Source organism: Macaca nemestrina, chromosome 3 (genome assembly GCF_043159975.1).
Source record: "Macaca nemestrina isolate mMacNem1 chromosome 3, mMacNem.hap1, whole genome shotgun sequence".
Classification (NCBI taxonomy): domain Eukaryota; kingdom Metazoa; phylum Chordata; class Mammalia; order Primates; family Cercopithecidae; genus Macaca; species Macaca nemestrina.
Genome location: NC_092127.1, coordinates 149,176,929 through 149,200,284, shown reverse-complemented (window position 1 = coordinate 149,200,284; position 23,356 = coordinate 149,176,929). Strand labels below are relative to the sequence as shown.

At 39.7% G+C, this 23,356-nt stretch overlaps 1 protein-coding gene across 2 annotated transcripts in view; it reads right to left on the bottom strand.

The window, feature by feature from the left end:
- LOC105487670 (cyclic nucleotide gated channel subunit alpha 1) overlaps nt 1-22,945 on the bottom strand; it is a 36,230-nt gene extending 13,285 nt beyond the window's left edge. The window contains exons 1-4 of one of the 2 annotated variants that reach the window (XM_071093624.1): nt 22,928-22,945; nt 2,870-2,990; nt 1,650-1,766; nt 92-154 (exon numbers count right to left, since the gene is read on the bottom strand). In XM_071093624.1, the coding sequence (XP_070949725.1) occupies nt 92-154; nt 1,650-1,766; nt 2,870-2,988 (299 nt within the window). In that variant the 5' untranslated portion in view covers nt 2,989-2,990; nt 22,928-22,945. Of the gene's footprint in view, nt 1-91; nt 155-1,649; nt 1,767-2,869; nt 3,964-22,927 lie in introns of those variants that run through there. The other variant, XM_011751179.2, reaches the window with a different exon arrangement.
- Nucleotides 22,946-23,356: the final 411 nt, after the last annotated feature.

Sequence of the window (23,356 nt, the reverse complement as noted above, 5' to 3'; positions counted from 1 at the left end):
TTCCTCTATAACAGATTCAGATATATTCCTATCTTTTTTACTGGTTTTCTTTAAAACCATAGCTTTGGTTTTCTATTGTAAATATACTTACTGGTCCTTATTGCTGCTGTTGTTCACATTAAAAAGTGCAATGGCACCAGGCAGGTACTGCTCTCTGGGAAATGAAAAACATGTAGTGAAATCACAATAGTCACCATCTGTATAATGTCCATGGTAAGCAAATGGTCGGAAAAAACAAATTCTTTCTTGTTTCTACTCATTACTAAAGATGGTCTAGATGATATTTCAAAAACATATTATGAAGCATAAGGCATAAAAGTGTATCCTGAGCCTCCATGAAGCATGACTTGCCAAATGCCAGTGTCTTGAACAAACATGGTGATATGGTTTGCCTGTGTCCCCACCCAAATCTCATCTTGAATTATAGTTCCCATAATCCCCACATGCCATGAAAGGGACCCGGTGGGAAATAATTCAATCATAGGAGTGGGTGTTGCCTATGACATTCTCACGCTAGTAAGTAAGTCTCACAAGATCTGATGGTTTTATAAAGGGCAGTCCCCCTGTACATGCTCTCTTGCCTGCCACCGTGTAAGACATGACTTTGCTCCTCCTTTACCTTATGCCATGATTGTGAGGCCTCCCCAGCCATGTGAAACTGTGAGTCCATTAAGCCTCTTTTTCTTTATAAATTACCCAGTCTCAGGTATTTCTTCATAACAGTATGAAAATGGACTATAATACACATGGTTAGTAAATGCATATCGGTCAAAGTTCATACCAAGAATTAGCTTAAGTGAACCAACCTCAATGCCAGTAACTCCCAACAAGAGACCTAAGATGGTCAGGGAAAATAAGATGAGGAGAAAAGATAAATAAAAACAATGGGAAGGCTGGAGGTAGTCAGTGGGAAGAAAAATAGGAAAGAGGAGAAAACAGGGGAGGAAAAAAGCAAAGAAAAACTAATTATGTAAAACAGGTGGAAACCCCAGCTCCACACCAACACCACACCACACCCCTTTTGCAATCTCAATTCCGGTATCTGAAGTTTTCACAACTTCTTTATTTCCTACTAAGGATTTTTTGCTTTTCTCTTCTAGCACCTCTCTCCAGTGCTCTATTTTCTAAAAGTAGGACCAAATGGGATGGAGCATTTTAGAAAATAACAGCTAACCCTCTCACATGTACTTGCTTCGGGACCCTGAAAGAAGGATCAGAGAGAAACAAGAAATCAGAGGGGACTGGGTTTCTTAAGGGACAGACCCCAATGGGTCTCAGGGAAAATGAAGCAAGAGTGTTTACAACTTGGAACCCCATGGCGATAAATAATCACTGGGCAGTGGCAGTATTTCCCAAGAGATGGCATGGGTAGGAACAAAAATAACTCCTCCTGAGATCCCACATCTTGTCTAGATAGCAGAGGCATTTGACAAGCTTACTCCTAAGAAGTAAAAGACCTTTTATCTAAACAACAGTTTACAAACCCATTTATGTCTAGTGTTTGATTATTGGAATGCTAAGCATGTGGGAGTTATTTCTATTCTACTGCTCAAGGTCATCGCCATGGTCTGATTGCAAAAATTCAAAACACTGCAACCTTAGGCATAAATGGTTAAAAACAGGCACCAAGGATGGATCATACTGCTCACCTCTGTGATGGTCCTCCCTTTCTGTGTGACTTATAACTAAAGGAACCCCTTGCATGATGGTTTTCATTCTCTGATTCTTCAGATACAGAGGCACTGTCATCATCCTCAGAAAAGGAGCTACAGTCCAATAGGAGGCAGAGAGAGATGTGTTAATGTTTTCAACCACTGTGGAGGAACAACATTCCTCACTAGGGGGACAATTGCCTCACCTCTTTTCCTTCTCTCCTAAACTAACACACATAACAATTTTTAGTGAGCATGAAGTTAGAACTATACAGAATACATAGAATTATATAAAATGTATGCATAATTCAGTAAAATGCATTTAACTAAGGAATTACTTTCTAGGTTTTCCACATTTCTATTGTTTGATGCATTGATTGATGTTAATATTTATCAAATAGCAAGTGTGATATCCGGGACTTAGATCATATTAAAAATTTGAGTGAACTAGTTTTCTAACTAATGTTTCTTCCCACTAAAAGTAAATTCAACCACATTCATATATATTATATTCATTTATAGGGTAAGCACTTTAAATTATACTTTTAAATCACATTGCTAGCATTTCATACTCTGAGTACCTTTCACATATATTTATGGCAATGTCATCTCTTTAGATTCAAAATGTCCCATGAGGAAAAGCCCTGCCAGTGACTAAAGAAATGTTTGGCATAGGTGTTTAATAGGTGCTTCCAAAAAAGTGACCACAATAATATCTATGTTCAGGCTGGGCATGGTGGTTCACGCCTGTAATCCCAGCACTTTGGGAGGCTGAGGCGGTGGATCACTTGAGGTCAGGAGTTCGAGACCAGCCTGACCAATATGGCAAAACCCTGTCTCTACTAAAAATACAAAAAAAAAAATTAGCCAGGCATGGTGGTGCGCACCTGTAGTCCCAGCTACCCAGGAGGCTGAGGCAGGAGAATCGCTTGAAACCAGAAGGCAGAGGTTGCAGTGAGCTGAGATTGTGCCACCGCACTCCAGCCTGGGAAACAGAGTGAGACTCCGTCTCAAAATAAATAATAAATAAATAAATAAATAAGTCTGTGTTATTTGTTAGACAAGTTATGCTGTTCCAAAGTATGAATAAATTTGCTAAATTAAATACATTACAAAGTTCAAGGTTACAAATTATAAAGCTAAATTGAAATTAAACCTAGTTAAATTAAAGAACCATGGCTAATATTAAAAATGCATGGGAAAATGTTTGGATTTACCTGCATGCTCCATTTTCCATCTTTCTTATTTCCTTTTCAATATCTGGTACAATCACATTGGGCATGTTTACAAAGGACTGTTGTGTATTGACAATATTTTTCTTCATGGTTAGTTTCATATCTGAGGAGAAAGAAGTCTTATTAGTGGGAAGGATATTTTTATATATTTACATATATAATTAAAAGTTTCACCCTATGTATTAGTCTGTTCTCGTGCTGCTAATAAAGATGTACCTGAGACTGGGTAATTTATAAAGGAAAGAGGTTTAATGGACTCTTCCATGTGGCTGGGGAGGCCTCACAATCATGGCAGAAGGCAAAGGAGAAGCAAAGGCACATCTTACATGGCAGCAGGGAAGAGGACTTGTGCAGGGGAACTCCCCATTACAAAACCATCAGATCTCATGAGACTTATTCACTATCATGAGACTAGCATGGGAAAAATCCACTCCCATGATTCAACCACCTCCCACTGAGTTCCTCCCATGACACAGGGATTATGGGAGCCGCAGTTCAAGATGAAGTTTGGGTGTCCCAAACCGTATCAACCCTACCATTTTTCTAAGACTATAATACTGTCTATTTGCAGTTTTACATAGGAATTATTCTTTAATAGAATGCAGGCATGGCTTATTCCCCTAATTTCCATTGACTAGTTTTTTGTAAAATTTTTTAAATTTAAGAATGTACTAGAGGTATAAAACATTTACAAATTTGGATTTATCCCAGTTTTGAAATACTCAAGCAATATAATGTAGAACAAAACCATAGGGACCTCACATACCCATCAAGCAATTAAATAACAGTAAAAAGCAGTAGATGTAATGGAGGTAATCAGCTGTGAATTTCTATTGGCATTTAGACAAAAAGAGTCCTAAGTGGTGTTCAAACTTTAGAGGAAATAAAAATAAAATTGATCACATTTTTAGCAAGTCCCCTAAATTATTCAGATGCATATATACCCGAGCAGCATATTTTGAAAACACTGGCCTAGGACCGGGCGCGATGGCTCAAGCCTGTAATCCCAGCACTTTGGGAGGCCGAGACGGGCGGATCACGAGGTCAGGAGATCGAGACCATCCTGGCTAACACGGTGAAACCCCGTCTCTACTAAAAATACAAAAAACTAGCCGGGCGAGGTGGCGGGCGCCTGAAGTCCCAGCTACTCGGGAGGCTGAGGCAGGAGAATGGCATAAACCCAGGAGGCGGAGCTTGCAGTGAGCTGAGATCCGGCCACTGCACTCCAGCCTGGGCGACACAGCAAGACTCCATCTCAAAAAAAAAAAAAAAAAAGAAAAAGAAAACACTGGCCTAAACTCTAGTCAGGGCATATAATTTCCTCAGCGCAGGTAGAGGAGGCAGGGTGGAATCTCAATTCACTTTCCAGCTGCTCTCAGCACAGGCCATGCCCCTTTGGCTGCTGTCTGAGACATTGCCTTCTTCACTGGCTTCAGCTTCCATCCGCCTATGATTTCTGTTCATGGTCCTCAGGAAGGATCCTCTCTCTAGTTTGAGGGTACTCACCTTGAGAATGTCGGTAACTGATGCGGGGAAGGGGACAGAGAAGTGCTGGGTAGAGAAGGCCGGGATCCCTGGCGAGAGCTCCACAGTCGGGCCTATGCCCTCGGACCTAAGTGAAAACAGGCACTCCTGTTTTTGCCCCAACGATGCATTTTCCGGGACCACTCTGGCTGCCACGTCCCCCGCATCCTGTGCCCATATACACCTGAAACCTCAGCGGGCACACACACAAGCGGCTGAATGTCGAGAGGAGCAGAGGAACAGAATGGCAGAGAATGGCAGAGAGCGACGGAGAGTGGTGGAGAGCAGCAGGGCGGCACGGCGGAGAAGGAGGGAAGAGGAGTCTGAACATCAAGAGGAGTTGTGTCCAGAACGGCAGAACTCCAGTGGTAGATTATCCCCTCACCCCTCCACCTTCCCGGAACTCCAACTCCCCATCCCTCTGAAAGTCACCTCTACTGTTCAACAAAGTCTCTGCATCCATCACCTTTCAAACAGTTCATATGACCTGATTTGTCCGGGACTCCGGAAAAGAATGGAGGTGGGGAGGTTAACACTCAGCTGTCCCCGGACAGCAAGGCTAAAGGAGCTCATTATAACACATGCCCACTTGGACTCTGGGACCTGTCAGTCTGCGTGCTCCCCCTTCCCTCAGGGGTTTGAGCAGCAGCGAGGGAGGAGACTAAACAGATGAGCCACACCCCTGCAGCACGTCCCGCAAGGGGAATCAGGAAACCTTCCCATTTTATGACCACATGAAAGATGACATCGCCTGCTTCTTCATTGGCTTCCAATACTCGGTGCCAGAATGGCTCTGACTGCAGAGTGGAGAATGTTCCTCCCCTTAATTCCTTACTGGCCTTGATCACCTAGGCTTTGAGTTTGATACTTGCCCTTAAAAGAGTCAACCACTTAAAGAACATAGTTCTGTTCAAAACGAGCACATGTGAGGCACCCCTTCAGGGATTCCCTGGAAAACCTTGCCAGCCTTTTTGAGAGGGATAAGCCTGAAGGCCCTCTGGGTGTAGGTAGAGCTGAAATTCTGTGCCATTGATGACTATGTAAGTTTGTTTGGATCCAAAGATTCCATGGTCCCAGAGACCTTTAAACTATATTTAAACAGGGCTGCTGTGTAAAGGTACCCAGAGATACAGCTAGACCAGTTGCTTATAACCATGCTTTATAACTATCCTTTTCTGATAGGTAAGTGCTCAATGACTATAATAGATGTTAAATAGTTTAGTATCACTTTTTCCTAGTTTTATTACTTAACAGTTTTGTGTACATGCCTCAGTGACTCGATTAGGAAAAGAATTCTTGGAATCCAATAAAATTTTTTTTCTTTTCTTCCTTTTCTTTTTTTTTTTTTTTTTTTTTTGAGACACAGTCTCACTCTATCACCTAGGCTCACTCAGCTCACTGCAACCTCTGCCTCCTGGGTTTAAGCTATTCTCCTGTCTCAGCCTCCCAAGTAGCTGGGATTACAGGTGCCCACCACCACGCCTGCTAATTTTTGTATTTTTACTAGAGATAGGGCTTCGCCATGTTGGTCAGGCTGGTCTTGAACTCCTGACCTCAGGTGATCCTCCCCCGTCAGCCTCTCAAAGTGCTGGGATTACAGGCGTGAGCCACCGCACCTGGCCCATATAACAATTTTTTTAATGCTTGGGCTATGCTATGAAAACAGATTATTACTAAGGTACAAAGTGGTGTTCTGGCTGCAGTACCCTGCGTGAGCCATGCTGTTTCACACCTCTGTGCCTTTGCATGTGCTCTCCTTGGACTTCAAAAGTTCACTTCTCTTGAGTCCAAATAGGTGTTATCCATTGGTCAAGTCCAAGCCACTGACTCCTCGCCCTTGATCTAGATGATTACTTCCTTCTCTTCTCTGCCACTGCATTTTGTACATATTTCAATTATTTTCTACTTGCTAAATTGTTACACACACTGTCTTCACAAGGCTACAACCTCCTCTAGGAGGGAGACTTTTGAAACCCCAGCAGAGTGCTTGCGCATAATAGGTACTCAAGAAATGCTCACAGCATGAACAAATCCTGTTTTGTGTTTTAAAAACTATACTCACAAGACATTTCATTAGCAGTTATGAAAACTCACTGAATTTACAATGACTTTGAAATGGTTCCTAGGGTGACAGATATGGTGAATTGGCCCACATCATCCATTCTTCTCTCCTTCTAGTGTTCTTTCATGATCTGCAAAAACTGGAAGAACTAAAAATCTGTATTACTCAGTCTGCTTTGCAGCTCAGATTCTGGACAGAACTTATGGCATTTAGGTTTAGTCAATTAAATGTATTTGTATGAAATTTGGAAGGTAGAAGTGAGGTGAAGACAATGGATCTTCCATTTCTGCTATGGCTGCCAGCAAAAATGGGCAGGGACACATTGTGTATTCTGAGGCAGCTATCCCCGTCTGGTTACTAGCTTTCCTGGTGCCAAAGAAAGGGCATCCAGGTGATGCCGGAATGCACCTAGCAGGAGTAGGGCGACTGTTGTGCCAGGTTGCAGTGGAAGTGGCTCATAGGAATTCTGGGATGCTGTTCTGGGGTCATGCCTATGGTTCAGCCTAGAGCTCCAGCCCTTCTAATGACTGTTAGCATCTATTTCCAAGAATTAAAGCTCTTTCTATTGAAAAAGACCAGTGTACAATTCGGTTTCTGCAAATGAACAAATTACTTTCCTGATTTTCGATACATGAAGTGTTGTAGAACATTGGAAAAGGTTGTCAAAATGAGGGAAAGGAAGGGGGAGGAAAAGACAGAACGGGAAATGTGAAAGAAGAGAAAGGAAAAGGGAAGAAGGGAATGTGGGAGAGGTGGTAGAGAAGAGAAAAGCAGAGCACATTCCTAGACTTTTTGTTACTATTGTTGTTTGAAGAAATTTTAGGAGAAACATTAATGGTCAAACTGCCTTTTCTGCTGTCATTTAAATATCTACATTATGAGAAATTCCAGAATTTACTGCAAATTTTAATTTTTTAAATTTTTTTATTTATTTTAAGACAGAGTCTCGCTCTGTCACCCATGCTGGAGTGCAGTAGCACAATCTTGGCTCACTGCAACCTCTGCCTCCCGGCTTCAAGTGATTCTCCTGCCTTGGCCTCCCAAGTAGCTGGGATTACAGGTGCGTGCCACCATGCCTGGCTAATTTTTTTGTATTTTTAGTAGAGACAGGGTTTCACCATGTTGGCCAGGCTGGTCTCAAACTCCTGACCTCAGGTGATCCACCCACCTTGGCCTCTCAAAGTGCTAGGATTACAGGCATGAGCCACCACCACCAGCCTGCAAATTTTTACACTAGTCTAACCTTTCGAGACGATGAGAATGTTGTCTTCTTAAATATATTCATGGATCTTTTATTGAAGTGAGCAAAAATCACAGGCTGGGCATGATGGCTCACACCTGTAATCCAAGCACTTTGGGAGACTGAGGTGGGAGGATTGCTTAAGGCCAGGAGTTCAAGACTGGGCAACATAGCAAGATCTCCATTTCTACAAAATAAAAATAAGAATAAAATATTAGCCCAGAGTGGTGATGTGCACTGCACCCATAGTCCCAGCTACTTGGCAGGCTGAGGCAGGTGGATCACTTGAGCCTTGGAGGTCGAGGCTTTAGTGAGCTGTGATTGTGCCACTGCACTCTAGCCTGGGTGACAGAGAGTGACCTTATCTCTAAAAATAAAATTAAAATTAAAAATGGAAATAAGAAAATCACTGATATTTGTGCCTGTAGTTCACAAACACTAGCGGCAGTTTGAAGAAAGGTGAGTTTAGCAATAATGAGAAATATATTTATGCTGTTTAAAAGATCTCCCACCAGACATAGAACTGAACCGATCAAACAGTATTAAGGTTTCAAAAATTCAGAAATCTTGATCAGCTTTGGCCATTCTCCTATGTTGTAAGCATTTGATAATGTATCAGATAGATGTGTTTATAATTTTGTTTTTTTCAGACGGAATCTCACTCTGTTGCCCAGGCTGGAGTACAGTGGCGGGATCTCAGCTCACTGCAACCTCCACCTCCCAAGTTCAAGTGATTCTCCTGCCTCAGCCTCCCAAGTAGCTGGGACTACAGGCATGTACCACCATGCCCGGCTAATTTTTTGTATTTTTAGTAGAGACGAGATTTCACCATGTTAGCCAGAAGAGTCTAGATCTCCTGACCTCGTGATCTGCCCACCTCAGCCTCCCAAAGTGTAGGGATGTGAGCCACTGCACCTAGCCATGTTTGTAATTTTTACATACACCTCTATTTAACAATAACTTTGCTCATGCTGTTCATTTTGCATGGAATTCTTGACCCCTTTTGTTCTCCCAGGAAAAATCCTATTTGCCCTTCAAAAATCAGTTCATATATGCCCTGTGAAAAGACATCAATGAGGCCAGGCACGGTGGCTCATGCCGACAATCCCAGCACTTTGGGAGGCCGAGGCAGCCTGATCACCTGAGGTCAAGAGTTCAAGAGCAGCCTGGCCAACATGGTGAAATTCCATCTCTACAAAAATACAAAAATTAGCAGGGCATGATGGCAGGTGCTTGTAATCCCAACTACTTGGGAGACTGAGGCAGGAGAATCGTTTGAACCCAGCAGGTGGAGGTTGCAGTGAGCTGAGATTGTACCATTGCACACCATCCTGGACAACGGAGCAAGAATCCATCTCAAAAAAAAAAAAAAAAAAAACCGTAGATGATTACTTGGGCACAGAATCCAGCACACCCTCCTTTTTGTTCCCATAGTTCTGTGCATCTTCTTCTATACACGCTGGCTACTACATGGGTACTGATACGTCCTCCTCCCCTGATAGATTGTGAGCTCTTCGGAAAAGTTCATGCAGGAGCTCTTGAACATAATACCTGACATTTACTAAAGCTTTTTAGCCTTAAAGTGGAATCAATTCTGCACCAAGTTTTAATTGAGTACCTTAAACATAATTCATTATAATTATTTCATTTTTCATTTAAGTAATACAGAAACATAAGAAATAAAGTTAAAGCTACAAATAAATGTATTTTTATTACAAAAATAAAATCACTTGCCATAACAGAATTACTTTGTTTATAGAGAAATTAACAACATAAAGAAGAAAATGCTTGTGAAGAAGATTTTATATGATCAATCAACAAAGACATGAAGCATGAAGATTTTGAGAAAGGTTAGGAAACCATAGAGAAAGACAGGTACAAGTCACCAGGGAGAGAGTTGATGGCAAATGTGAGTGCTGGTGCCCGACAGCTTCACAAAAACTACAGTGCTTAATCAGAGGCAAAGGGAATAAAATAGAAACTCAAAAGAAATGAGAAATCAATAGCAACAACCAATGGTACACATTCATCTAAAAGCCTTTGGACAATCAAAAATAAGTCAGGTTTAATTAGTTCCACTCATCCATGTTCACTTTGGAAACTTGAAAACCTTGTGGCCTGAGTGTGCAAATAAAGTAAATTATCATTTTAAAAGTACATGAAGAAAAAAAGAAAACTCATCCCTACCTCACACCACCACAAAAATTAATTCAATATGGATCACAGACCGAAACATAAAAGCTAAAATTACAAAGCTTCTAGAAGAAAACATAGGAAAATATTCTTATAACTTTGGGGTAGGAAAGATTTCTTAGAAAGGGCACAAAAAAGATACTCAATCTAAAAGGAAAAAAATCTTTTGAGACAATCTCACTGTGTCACTCAGGCTGGAGTGCAGTGGCGCCATCTTGGCTAACTGCAACCTCCACTTCCTTGGTTCAAGCAATACTCCTGCCTCAGCCACATGAGTAGCTGGGATTACAGGCACCTGTCGCCACACCTGGCTAATTTTTTTGTATTTTTAGTAGAGTCGGGGTTTCACTACGTTGGCCAGGTTGGTCTCAAACTCCTGACCTCAAGTGATCTGCCCGCCTTGGCCTCCCAAAGTGCTGGGATTACAGGTGTGAGCCACCGTGCCCGGCCCTAAAATAAATTTTTAATGCATTGGATAGCATCAAAATTATAAACTTTTGCTTATCAAAAGACATATAAGAAGATGTAAAGGCAAGCCACAGATAATCATATTTATAGTACATTTATCTGACAAGACTTATATACATAATATTTATGAAATTTTATGCAAATCAACAATAAAAACAACCCAATAAAAATATAAACAAAAATCTTCAACAAATTCTTCGCAAAAGAAGATATAAAAATATTAGTCTATAAATAAATACAAATTAAAACCACAACAAGATACATTTTCACACCTAGTACAATGGCTAAAATTTAAAAGACCAAGACCCCAAATGTCACGCACATCACTGGTGGGACGAAGGACGGTACAACCTCTTTGGCAAACTGTTTGGCAGTTACCTACAAACACACAACTACTCTGTTTCTCAGCAATTCCACTATATGTATTTATTCAATTTAAGATGGATCACTGACCTAAACATAGAAGCTACAATTATAAAGCTTCTAGATGAAAACATAGGAAAATATCCTCATGACTTGGGATAGGCAAGACTTCTTAGAGAGTGCACAAAAAAGACACTAAATCTAAAAGACATTTTTGATGCATTGGATATCATTAGAATTCCAAACTTTTGCTTATCAAAACACATATAATGAAATGAAATCATATGTATATAAAAACACTTGTACAAGAATGTTTTCATCAGCTATATTTATAGAAGTCCCAAACTGGAAGCAACCCATATTTTCATCAAGAGGAATGGATAAACAATCTGGTTTAAAAGAACAATGAAATACTTTTCAGCAATAAGTAGAAATGAACTCTTGATACTTGCAACAACGTGGATGAAGCTCAAAAACATGAAAGAAGCCAGATATAAGAGTATATGCTGCACGATTACATTTATATAAAATTCAAGGACAGGCAAAACATTGGTGATAGAAATAAAAATAGTAGTTGTCTAAGGGGGGTGAAATTTACTGAAAAGGGCACCAGGGAACTTTCTGGAATGAAAATTGGGGAAGGTGGTTATATGAGTGTATACAATGATCAAAAGTCATCAAATTGTACCCTTAATATATGTGCATTTTACTCACAGTATGCAAATTTTACCTCAATTCTTAAATACAAAAATATTTGCATCAAAAACATTAAGAAGAAGGGCCTTGATCTTGGACTTCTCAGACTCCAGAATAGAAAAAAAAAAAACAAAAACAAAAACAAATAAACACCTTTTCTTTGTAAATTGTCCAGTTTCAGATGTTTCTTTTCTTTTTTTTTTTTTAATACTTTAAGTTCTAGGGCACATGTGCACAACGTGCAGGTTTGTTACATATGCATACATGTGCCATGTTGGTGTGCTGCACCCAGTAACTCGTCATTTACATTAGGTATATCTCCTAATGCTATCTCTCCTCCCTCCCCCCACCCCACGACAGGCCCTGGTGTGTGATGTTCCCCACCCTGTGTCCAAGTGTTCTCATTATTCAATTCTCACCTATGAGTGAGAACATGCAGTGTTTGATTTTCTGTCCTTGCAACAGTTTGCTAAGAATGATGCAAAGGACATGTTCTCATCTGTTTTTATGGCTGCATAGTATTCCATGGTGTATATGTGCCACATTTTCTTAATCCAGTCTATCATTGATGGACATTTGGGTTGGTTCCAAGTCTTTGCTATTGTAAATAGTGCCACAGTGAACATATGTGTGCATATTTCTTTATAGCAGCATGATTTATAATCCTTTCAGTATACACCCAGTAATGGGATGGCTGGGTCAAATGGTATTTGTAGTTCTAGATCCTTGAGGAATTGCCACACTGTCTTCCACAATGGTTGAACTAGTTTACAGTCCCACCAACAGGGTAAAAGTGTTCCTATTTCTCCACATTCTCTCCAGCCCCTGTTGTTTCCTGACTTTTTAATGATCGCCATTCTAACTGGTGTGAGATGGTATCTCACTGTGGTTTTGATTTGCATTTCAGATATTTCTTATAAGCAACAGAAAATGGACTAAGACATATCTAGTTACCTCCTCCTTGAAGCTGTCTCCAACGTTCAAGGTGAAACATTAAAGATACAGCCCTGTCACATCCTTCCATCAGGAAACACAGGCTGCCTCTTGGAACCAGAGTCCTTCCCAGCCTCCCATTGAGTAAGGTTGGGGATGGGGGCTGTGGAACTGTGCTCTTAAAAGCCTTTTCTATGGATTCTGGATTCTGCCGAGTAGCCAGAGCTGAGAACCAATTATAAATAAGCTGCCCAGGCCGAGTGCTGTGGTTCATGCCTATAATCTCAGCACTTTGGGAGGCCAAGGAAGGCAGATCACTTGAGGTCAGGAGTTCCAGATCAGCCTGGGCAACATGGTGAGACCCCCATCTCTACTAAAAATACAGAAATTAGTCAGGCGTGGTAGTGCATGCCTGTGGTCCAAGCTATTCAGAAGGCTGAGGTGAGAGGATCGCTTGAGACGGGGGGCAGGGGGGCGTGAAGCTTGCAGTGCACTCCAATCTGGGTGACAGAGCAAGATTCTGTTTCAAAAAAAAAAGTGCTGTCCAATGTGGTGGGCACCAGCTCTTGTGGCTACTGAGCGCTGGAAATGTGGCTGGTGGGACTGAGGACTGGATTTAAACTTTATTTAATTTTAACTATTTGAAGTGATAATAAAGTTATTAGGAGACTTTTAAGTGTGTTTGGAAAAACCTTATATGTGAACCTTCAATTTCAATTGTGAATTTTATAAATCTAAATATAGATCGAGCATTTACTTGGAAATTTAACATGTGAATTGATATGTGCTGGAAGCGTCTGCATAAAAAAAGAATGCAAGATATCTCATTACCGATTTTTAAAATATTGATTACGGCCGGGCACGGTGGCTTACGCCTGTAATCCCAGCACTTTGGGAGGCCGAGGTGGGTGGATCATGAGGTCAGGAGATTGAGACCATCCTGGCTAACATGGTGAAACCCCATCTCTACTAAAAATACAAAAATTAGCTGGGTGTGGTGGCGTGTGTCTGTAATCCCAGTTACTCGGGAGGCTGAGGCAGGAGAATCGCTTGAACCAGGGAATCGGAGATTGCAGTGAGCTGAGATCGTGCCACTTGCACTCCAGCCTGGTGACAGGGTGAGACTCCATCTCAAAACAAACAACAAAAAAAAATTGATTACATGTTGGAATAATATTTTGGATGTGCCAGGTTGAATAAATACATTGTTGAAAATGAAAAAAAAGTATATGTTTTTACTGATGCCATTCTTTAATGTAATAATTTACTTGACAATTTACTGGGTTCTTACTCTATGCCAGACACAAAGCACTCTATTCAGGTAATTCTCACTACAAACTATGAAGTAAGTATTTCCTCAGGTTCTTACAGATAAGGAATCTGGAACTCAGCAAAGATACTTAATTTGCCAAAAACATATAGCCAGAATATATACTCAATATAGTAGCTATATGAACCAAAGCACATATGATGCCAAAAATTTATGCTTTCAACTTCTCGTTACACTGATTCCTAATTTCCCCCAAATTTTTGGCACTACAGATGAGAAATCAAAAACATACTTAAATTTTAATATTAAAGTCGTCATAATTCTAGTATACCATTTCAATAATCCACTTTTAAACTTGAGGGCCACTGAACCTCAACAGGAAAAAATAAACCAAAAACTACATGTATTACAAGTTTAAGCAAACAACACTAGTGTCTCAACTGACAGAAAGAACTGATATGTTTAAAACATAATAACCGAATTTTTTTTGACACAGGGTCTTACCCTGCCATCCAGGCTGGAATGCGGTGGTGTGATCATGGCTCACTACAGCCTCAAACTCCTGGGCTCAAGCAGTCCTCCTGCCTCAGCTTTCTGTGTGGCTGGGAATACAGGCACATGCCACCACATTTGACTAATTTTTTGAAGAAATGGGATCTCACTATATTGCTCAGGCGGGTCTTGAACTCCAGACGTCAAATGATCCTCCCACCTCAGCCTCCCAAAGTGCTGGGATTACAGGGGTGGGCCACCACACCAAGCCAATAACTGGATTTTAAATTGAGTGATTTTGCTGGTGTTATTTGGTTTATATTACAAGGTGTGATGGCATTTGCAAAGTAGAATCATAGAAACCTAGAAGTAGTTATAATTTCAAGGGTCACTTGAGCCAACCTTCTACTCAAACAGGAATGCCACTATCATATTCCCGATAAATGATCACCTGGTCTCTTTTGGAACACTTCTGGTTGTGGGAACGTCCTGCCTTGTGAGTAACCCGATCCATTATTGGACAACTTTGTTCTTTAGAAAATTCATCTTGTTTTCCTGAATAACATTTGCTTCACAAACTGTGGTGAAGATTAAATGAGTTAAGTGCTTAGCATTATGCCTGGCACATAGTACGAGCCCAGTAAATGACAATTTCTTCTATCAGTTTAATAAACATAATCCTCATGGTAGCATATACTTTTGAGTTACAATGAACTGTCAATCATGTCCACCCATTTATACTATGCCCTGAGAGAGTCCAAGGCAGGACTGTCCCCATCTGTTCTCAGAACTTTTCTTGCCAATTCATAGGACTCTTAAGTAAATTAAAATGAAAGAAAAATCATTTGATATAGAAAAATGTATAAAACATATCTCATTATTGAAAGTAAAATCAATAATGACTTAAATTTTACAAAATGCTAAATATTCAAGTGAAGACAATAATAAATAATGCTTTCTATCTCACTCCAGTATCCAAACAACTAATGAAAATAACTAGCAGGCAGTAGTCAATAAATAGGAAATAAAGAATTTTTGTTATGTTTGTTAATGAACATGTACATATATTTTAAAATATAATTAAAGTAATTTTTACTGAGAAACAACTGCTTTCTAAGAAGAGAAATGCTTCACTGACTCCTTTTCAGCATCAGAATGAAGACATGACTATTCTGGTATATTTCCCCACATGCCAACTCCCTATTGTCATCAATAAACACTCTCTTTAGAGATCTCAAACCTTATGACTAGGGAAGGGAGAATATGTAACTATTTCATTCATCATAATATACAGAAAAAAAATATATGAGTAAAAGATTAAATGAGAACAGAAAATATAATTCCTATTGTCAGAACAAACCAAGCCTGGCCTTTGCTTAACCCTAAAGAAAAATGAGTCACTTCTCTTGCCCTGTAATTTCCTGTTGGCCTAAGTATTCTACTTGGAAATTTTTTTATCAATCACTTTAAAAAATACATAACCTCTCTAAAAAATAGAAATTATAAACAGAAAAATAGAGACATTTATAATTTATAATTATTAATAGATATTTTTCCCACTGGTTTTATGGTTTCCTTTTTAATCTACCTCAAATTAATTTTGGTATAAGGTATGCAGCAGAGATTTAGCTTTATATTTTCTAAATGGATAGTTGATATTCTAATTAGCATTTAATCAGTAATCAATAGACCATCTTTTCCCTACTGATCTGAAATGTTATTTTAAAACTGCCTTTCCAACTATAGAGATTTTGATGGAAGTTGCATTAAAATCATAGAATAAATTAAGAAATTATTTTCCTTTACACTTTCAAAAAAGTTTCAATATATAGATTCTACATTTTTATTAATTCCTACATGTTTTATATTTGTTTTTCTTTTGTCATTAACTTGGTTTTCCCTTGATGTATACTAACTCTTTGCTTTTGCTATGTCAGGAAATTATTTATTCTTTTTTATTTTGAAACTGACCACCTTATTGGCCTTTACAAAATATTTTTCTAATAGGTTTTGTATTAATTAATTTCTGTCTTTGCAATACAATTATATTACTTACACAAAATTATTTCATTTCCTCTTTTTAAGAAGCATTTAGTTTTAATGTCTAATTGCCTTGACAAAAACTTCCAGAAAATAATATATAATAGTGTTTATATTCTGTTATTATAACTATCTTAACAGATATCCAGTATGGTCCTTGTCTTTATGAAAATGCCTCTTGATTTTCATTCTCAAGCATGGTGTTGTCCATTAGTTTGAGGTAGATGTTTTACTCATGTTAGGAAGTTTCCTATTTTTAAAATATTAGATATGGGAATTAATGTTGGGTTCTTATTAGAATCTCCTTTGCTCTCATAGAAATAATCATATTTTCCTGTCAATATTAATATGGTGAACTATGTTAAAACTTTTAACAGTTCTACAATAAACATTTCTTGGTTATGATAAGTCATTCTTTGTTTGTTTGTTTGTTTTGAGACAGAGTCTCGCTCTGTCACCCAGACTGGAGCACAGTGGTATGATCTGAGCTCACTGCAACCTCCGCCTCCTTGGTTCAAGGGATTCTCCTGCCTCAGCCTCCCGCGTAGCTGGGATTACAGGTGTGAGCCACTGTGCCCAGCCCTGGTAAGTTATTCTTTTTATATACTACTGGGTCCCAGCTGCTAATATTTTATTTTGAATTTTTCCATCTGTTTTTAAAGGTAAAATTACTCTGTAGTTTGAGAAAAAATATTAATAGTAATTGTTTATTATTTTCATATATTTTCAACTCTTCTGGTATCATAGGATCATAGGCAAAACATCTGAAAAGAACAGAAAAATATATTCTTTTAGGGACTTTGTTGCTTTGCTGATTTTCCTATGCATGAGTCTTTGAATTGAAATTTGTGAATCGAAGAGAAACAATTGCTTTGGAAAGCAAGATTCAGCTTTCATATTTAGCTGAATCACAAAAATTCCTTACCTAAGTGAGGATATAACAAACTACACAAAAATATACCAAAGCAATGGTTGAGAAAATCTTACGGGTAATTCGGGCAACACAAATATGGAACATGAACCGTGAATACATGGAAGCAGTATATTCTACTGATTGAAATCATGCTCTAGCTTGGGTTCAAAACCTGGCTTTGTCACTTATTAGCTGAATGAACTCAAGTGAGATTTTTTAACCTCATGAAACCTCAGTTTACACATTTGTAAACAGAATAATAATGCCTTCTTTATATAAAAGGACAGAGAAGATACTCTGTGTACCCACATACACACACAAACCCACACATAATTAACTATGTATTAGTGGTTCTTTTAATTTAGCATGAATATACTTGTGAAGCTTGTTTAAAATGCATATTTCAGGGCCCTATTTGCAGAGTCTGAGTAAGGTATGGGTAGGGCACACAAATCTACAGCTTTATCAGGCACTGTAAGTAATTCTGTTGCAAAGGATTCCTGAATCACACCTTGTGAAACATTACTCTGTGTTATTTGCCTTTAGTGCCTTTGGCCTTTTCTGAATGCCATAAGTGGGAGAGAGAAAATAATGGTTAGGTAAGGCTTCAAGGTTGCTGTTAACTGTTTGATATTTCAGATCTACAAATCTGAAACCTGAGGATCAGTTCTTGCAAACAAAACTTACAAACAACTATTATAATTTATAAGTATTTTTGTAACTTAAAATGAGAAATGTAGATATAAATTTGAAAAGTAATCAATAAGATTCACAATAATAATGACAAAAGGTAAGGAGAAAAACCAAATGTTGATTTCAACAAATGTAGAAAATGCGTTTTTCCAAAATTCAACACCCATTTATAACTAGAACTCTTAGCAAACCAGAAATAGAAGGGAACTTCCTCAACCCAATAAACAGCATGTATCATAAAATCTACGGTTAACATTGGCCAGGTGCGGTGGCTCACACCTGTAATCCCAGCACTTTGGGAGGCCAAGGTGGGTGGATCACTTGAGGTCAGGAGTTGGAGACCAGCCTGGCCAACATGGTGAAACCCTGTCTCTACTAAAAATACAAAAATTAACCAGGCATAGTGGCAAGCACCTGTAATCCCAGCTACTCGGAAGGCTGAGGCAGGAGAATCGCTTGGACCTAGGAAGCAGAATTTGCAGTGAGCCAAGATCTTGCCACTGCACTCCTGCCTGGGCGACAGAACCAGACTCTGTCTCAAAAACCAAAAAACAAAACAAAACAAAACAACAGAAAAAAGAAACTACAGTTAACATTATACTTAATGATGAAAGGCTGAACATTTTCTTCCTAAGGTCAAGAATAAGACAAGGATATTCTAGAAGTAGTCAACATTGCACTGGAGGTTCTAACACTTGCAATAAGGCAAGAAAAAGAATACAAAGCATCTGAATTGGAAAAGAAGTAAAACTAGTTACTTGCAGATGACATAATAGTGTATGTAGTCAACCATAAAATAAATTCTTTGGCATCTAGAAAAAATGATTAGAACAAATAAGTGAATTTAGCAAGGTTGCAAGACTGTAAAGTCAATGTAAAAATGAATTTTACTTCTATATAATAGCAAAGAACAACTGGAATATAAAATGAAAATTAAGAATATGGCTGGGCATGGTGGCTCACACCTGTAATCCCAGCACTTTGGGAGGTCAAGGCAGGCAGATCACAAGGTCAGGAGATTGAGACCATCCTGGCTAACACAGTGAAACCCCGTCTCTACTAAAAATACAAAAAATTAGCTGGGTGTGGTGGTGGGTGCCTGTGGTCTCAGCTACTTGGGATGCTGAGGCAGGAAAATCACTCGAACCTAGGAGGCAGAGGTTGCAGTGAGCCGAGATGACACCACTGCACTCCAGCCTGGGTGACGGAGCGAGACTCTGTCTCGAAAAAAGAAAAAATACACATGCCAAGCAACGAGTCTGTACCCAACTCAATAAATAGCACACATGTACAATGCACAGAGTTCTCTGCCAGTTGGATAAGGAACAAATCCAAAGATGAGTATGCCCCCAAAAGAGTTTACAACTAGTAGTGTAGCAGAGGACTACAGGGGAACAAGCCAGGAGTACTAAAATGAACAAGTATTTGGCATCTACAAGGGAAACTTAGATAATTATTTGTAATTGTCAATCATCCTTTCCCCAATTTCTGAGATACTTTGTTTAGAAATTAGTATATATTTTTACAATGTCATAAGAAAAATATGATTGTTGAAATAACAGATTTTTTAATATTCTAGGGGAGTTTTTTTAAATCTTTTTCAGCCACATAATGAAAAAAGGTCCACGAAGAAGATGGAGTTAGATCTCGAAGCACAGTCTTTCAATCAGGTGTGCTAACACAGTGAATCAGAAATCAGCCAATCAGAAAAACGGCTAACATCAGGTTCAATAGAAGGAATTTAATACAGAGCATTAGTTACAAAAGTGTTAGTAACGTTAAACAGAGGACAGTGAGGAAACAGTGAGATTAACAATAATAGGATACTCCTACTACCCCAAGAGCAGGAGGCATAAATGCAAGAGGCTGCTTAAAGTCAGGAATGGCCAACAGGATCTGGGATTAGAAAGGGAGATACTCTCTGTTGGAAGATGAAATCACCATGGGAGACACCTCCTGAAACAATAAATTCAAGAGCAAACAGAAAATAAGGGGCCTGGGTAAGTAGGATTTATCAGGTGGAAATGGGGCAGGAGAAAGGCTTCCTATTCCAGGCAAATGGGAATTCATGCGTAAAGATATATATTGGGGGAAACCCCACCCCTGATATTTAACATGGGTTCTTTTCTATTTCCCTAAGTGTCTTGGCTGGTCTGAGAAATAAAGGGAAAGAGTACAAAAGAGAGAAATTTTAAAGATGGGGGAGACATCACATGTCAGCAGGTTCTGTGATGCTCTCTGAGCCATAAAACCAGCAAGTTTTCATTGGCAATCTTCAAAAGGGGAGGGAGTGTACCAATAGGGTGTGGGTCACAGAGATCACATGCTTCTCAAGGTAATAAAATATCACAAAGCAAATGGAGGCAGGGCGAGATCACAGGACCACAGGATGGGGCAAAATTAAAATTGCTAATGAAGTTTCGGGCTTGCACTGTCATTGATAACATCTTATCAGGAGACAGGGTTTGAGAGCAGACAAGCTGTCTGACCAAAATTTATTAGGTGAGAATTTCCTCGTCCTACTAAGCCTTGGAGCGCTACAGGAGACCAGGGCTTATTTCATCCCTTTGACTTTGACCGTAAAAGGCGGCGGCCCCCTGAGGGCCATTTATAGGCCTACCCTCAGGGCACATTCTCTTTCTCTGGGATGTTCCTCACTGAGAAAAAGAATTCAGCGATAGTTCTCCTACTTGCCTTTGAAACAAGAGAAATATGGCTCTATTCCGTCTGGCTCACCAGCAGTCAGACTCCAAAGTCTTATCTCTCTTGTTCCCTGAACATTGTTGTTATCCTGTTGTTTTTTCAAGGTGCCAGATTTCATCTTGCTCAAACACACATGCTCTACAAACAATTTGTGCAGTTAACGCAATCATCACAGGGTCCTGACACAACATACATCCTCCTCAGCTTATGAAGATGACATGATTAAGAGATTAAAGTAAAGACAGGCATAGGAAATCACAAGGGTATTGACTGGGGAAGTGATAAGTGTCCATGAAGTCTTCACAATTTATGTTCAGAGACTGCAGTAAAGACAGACATAAGAAATTATAAAAGTATTAATTTGGGGAACTAATAAATGTCCATGAAATCTTCACAATTTATGTTCTTCTGCTGCAACTTCAGCCCATCCCTCTGTTTGGGGTCCCTGATTTCCCACAACAGACATAGAGGCAGGAGATATTCCTATGGAATTCCCGTGGAAGCCCATCTGGAGAATAGAAATTAAACTAGTTTAATTTCTACACAGAGAAAAAGTAAGAAACAGGTCTGTGAAAGTAAGAGCACTGCATCAAAATAGGGGCTCATTCTTCTTTCTACATGAAATGAAGAGTCATTGAAGATTTTAAGGCAAGAGCATGACATCACCCCAGATTTACTTTAGGAAGGCTAATATAGTAGTTTTGTGTAAGGTAAAGTGGATTAGATGCACTATAAGTTCCTGCTATGGAGTCTCAACTTGGCTCTTAATACTGCTCATTAATCCTCTTCCTATAGCCACAGAAGCTTTTCCACTTCTCCTCCATTAGTGTCAGATCCCACTTCCATCTTCCACCCCCAAGAGACATCTCCTGCTTTAAGAAACTTTAGCCACACTGGTCCCTTCACTGAGACAAATTTCTGGAAGCATGAGCCATGCCTGAATCACTAGCCAGAACCCCACTCCTAGTGAAGTGATTTCCATAGAGCAGAAACACAGAGAAAATGGTTACTGAACTGATTTGGAGACTGGGAGAAATGAGAAAATTTTAGGAAACCAAACTAAGTTGTTTTTTTTTTTTAGATGGAGTCTTGCTCTGTTGCCCAGGCTGGAGTGCAGTGGCACAATCTCAGCTCACTGCAACCTCCACCTTGTGGGTTCAAGCAATTCTCCTGACTCAGCCTCCCTAGTAGCTGGGATTACAGGTGTGCACCACCAGACTCAGCTAAGTTTTGTATTTTAGTAGGGATGGGGTTTCACCTTGTTGGCCAGGCTGGTCTTGAACTCCTGACCTCAGGTGATCCACCTGCCTCGGCCTCCCAAAGTGCTGAGATTACAGGCGTAAGCCACCACGCCCTGCCCAAACTAAGATTTTAAAAAACCTGCTTGGTGACTATAATCCTACCATCTTCCATCATTCCTTCCATTCTTGCTTCTCAAGACAAAAATATGTATCAATACCTGCTAGCCACAGGAAGTGTACTCAATGCTATGAATACAGATATTAACAAAATATATGATATATGCCTTCAAGAAATTAATACTACAGTGAATAAGACAAAAAGGATATGTAATAGATAAGTAATACTTTTGAAGGAGGTTCCCAGTCAGGGTCCCAACCAAAAAGAAAAGCACACTCAAGATAATTTTGGAAGAGGTTATTTCCAAAGAGACTATTTACAAAGATATTAGTATAGGGAAACCACAAAGGATGGTGCAGTAACCTCGGGTTAGAAGTAGCCAAACTGTTACTACCACTGGGATCCAAGGACAAGAAGAGGAATTTGGTGTGGCCCTGGATGGAGGAGGAGTTATGCAGAATAACTATCAGGACAGTGACTTAACATTGAAGAACACAGCCAGCACAAGGCAAGCCCACAGGAAAAGCATAGCTGGGGTACTCAATACCCTGATCTCACCACCACCTCCCCCAACCCCGCAACTGACAAAATTATCTCCTGCGAGGATTACTGCTCACGCCTGTAATCCCAGCACTTTGGGAGACCAAGGCAGGTGGATCACCTGAGGTCACGAGTTCGAGGCCAGCCTGACCAACATGGTGAAAACGCGTCTCTACTAAAAAAATACAAAATTAGTCCGGTATGGCGGTGCATGCCTGTAATCCCAGCTACTCGGGAGGCTGAGGCAGGAGAACAGCTTGAACCCGGGAAGTGGAGGTTGTGGTGGGTGGAGATTGTGCCATTGCATTCCAGCCTGGGCAACAAGAGCGAAACTCCATTTAAAAAAAAAAAAAAAAAAAGATTTCTCCATTGTCTACTGAATTATTGCTGTTTCTTATGCCACAGTCTGAATCTCCCTTCTTCCCTCCCTTTTCCTGTCTTCCTACCTCTGGTACCTTGTTATTTTTATATTTTATATACTATATTGTATTCCATCTATGGGACCTCTTTTTGGAAGGAAAAAAAGGTATTGGAAATCCTTAAACTCACGCCTGTAATACCAGCTTTTTGGGAGGTCAAGGTGGGTGGATCACTTGAGATCAGGAGTTCAAGTCCTGCTTGGCCAACATGGTGAAATCCCATCTCTACTAAAAATACAAAAATTAGCCCAAACTCGCTTGAACCCGGGAGGCAAAGGCTGCAGTGAGCCGATATTGTGCCGCTGCACTCCAGCCTGGGCGAAGAGCGAGACTCTGTCTCAAAAAAAAGAAAAAAAAAAAATTGGTATGCTACCATTTGTAGGAAATATACATATATATGTAAATATCTATATTTGCGTGTGTGTGTGTGCTGTGCATAAAGGAGTGGGGAGAATCTCTCTGGAAAAATGCAACCAGAAAGTGGTAACAGTGATTGTCTGCCTCTGAGGAAGGAGAAGTATGGGACTGGGCAATTGGAGTGGAAGGGAAAATATCTTTCAC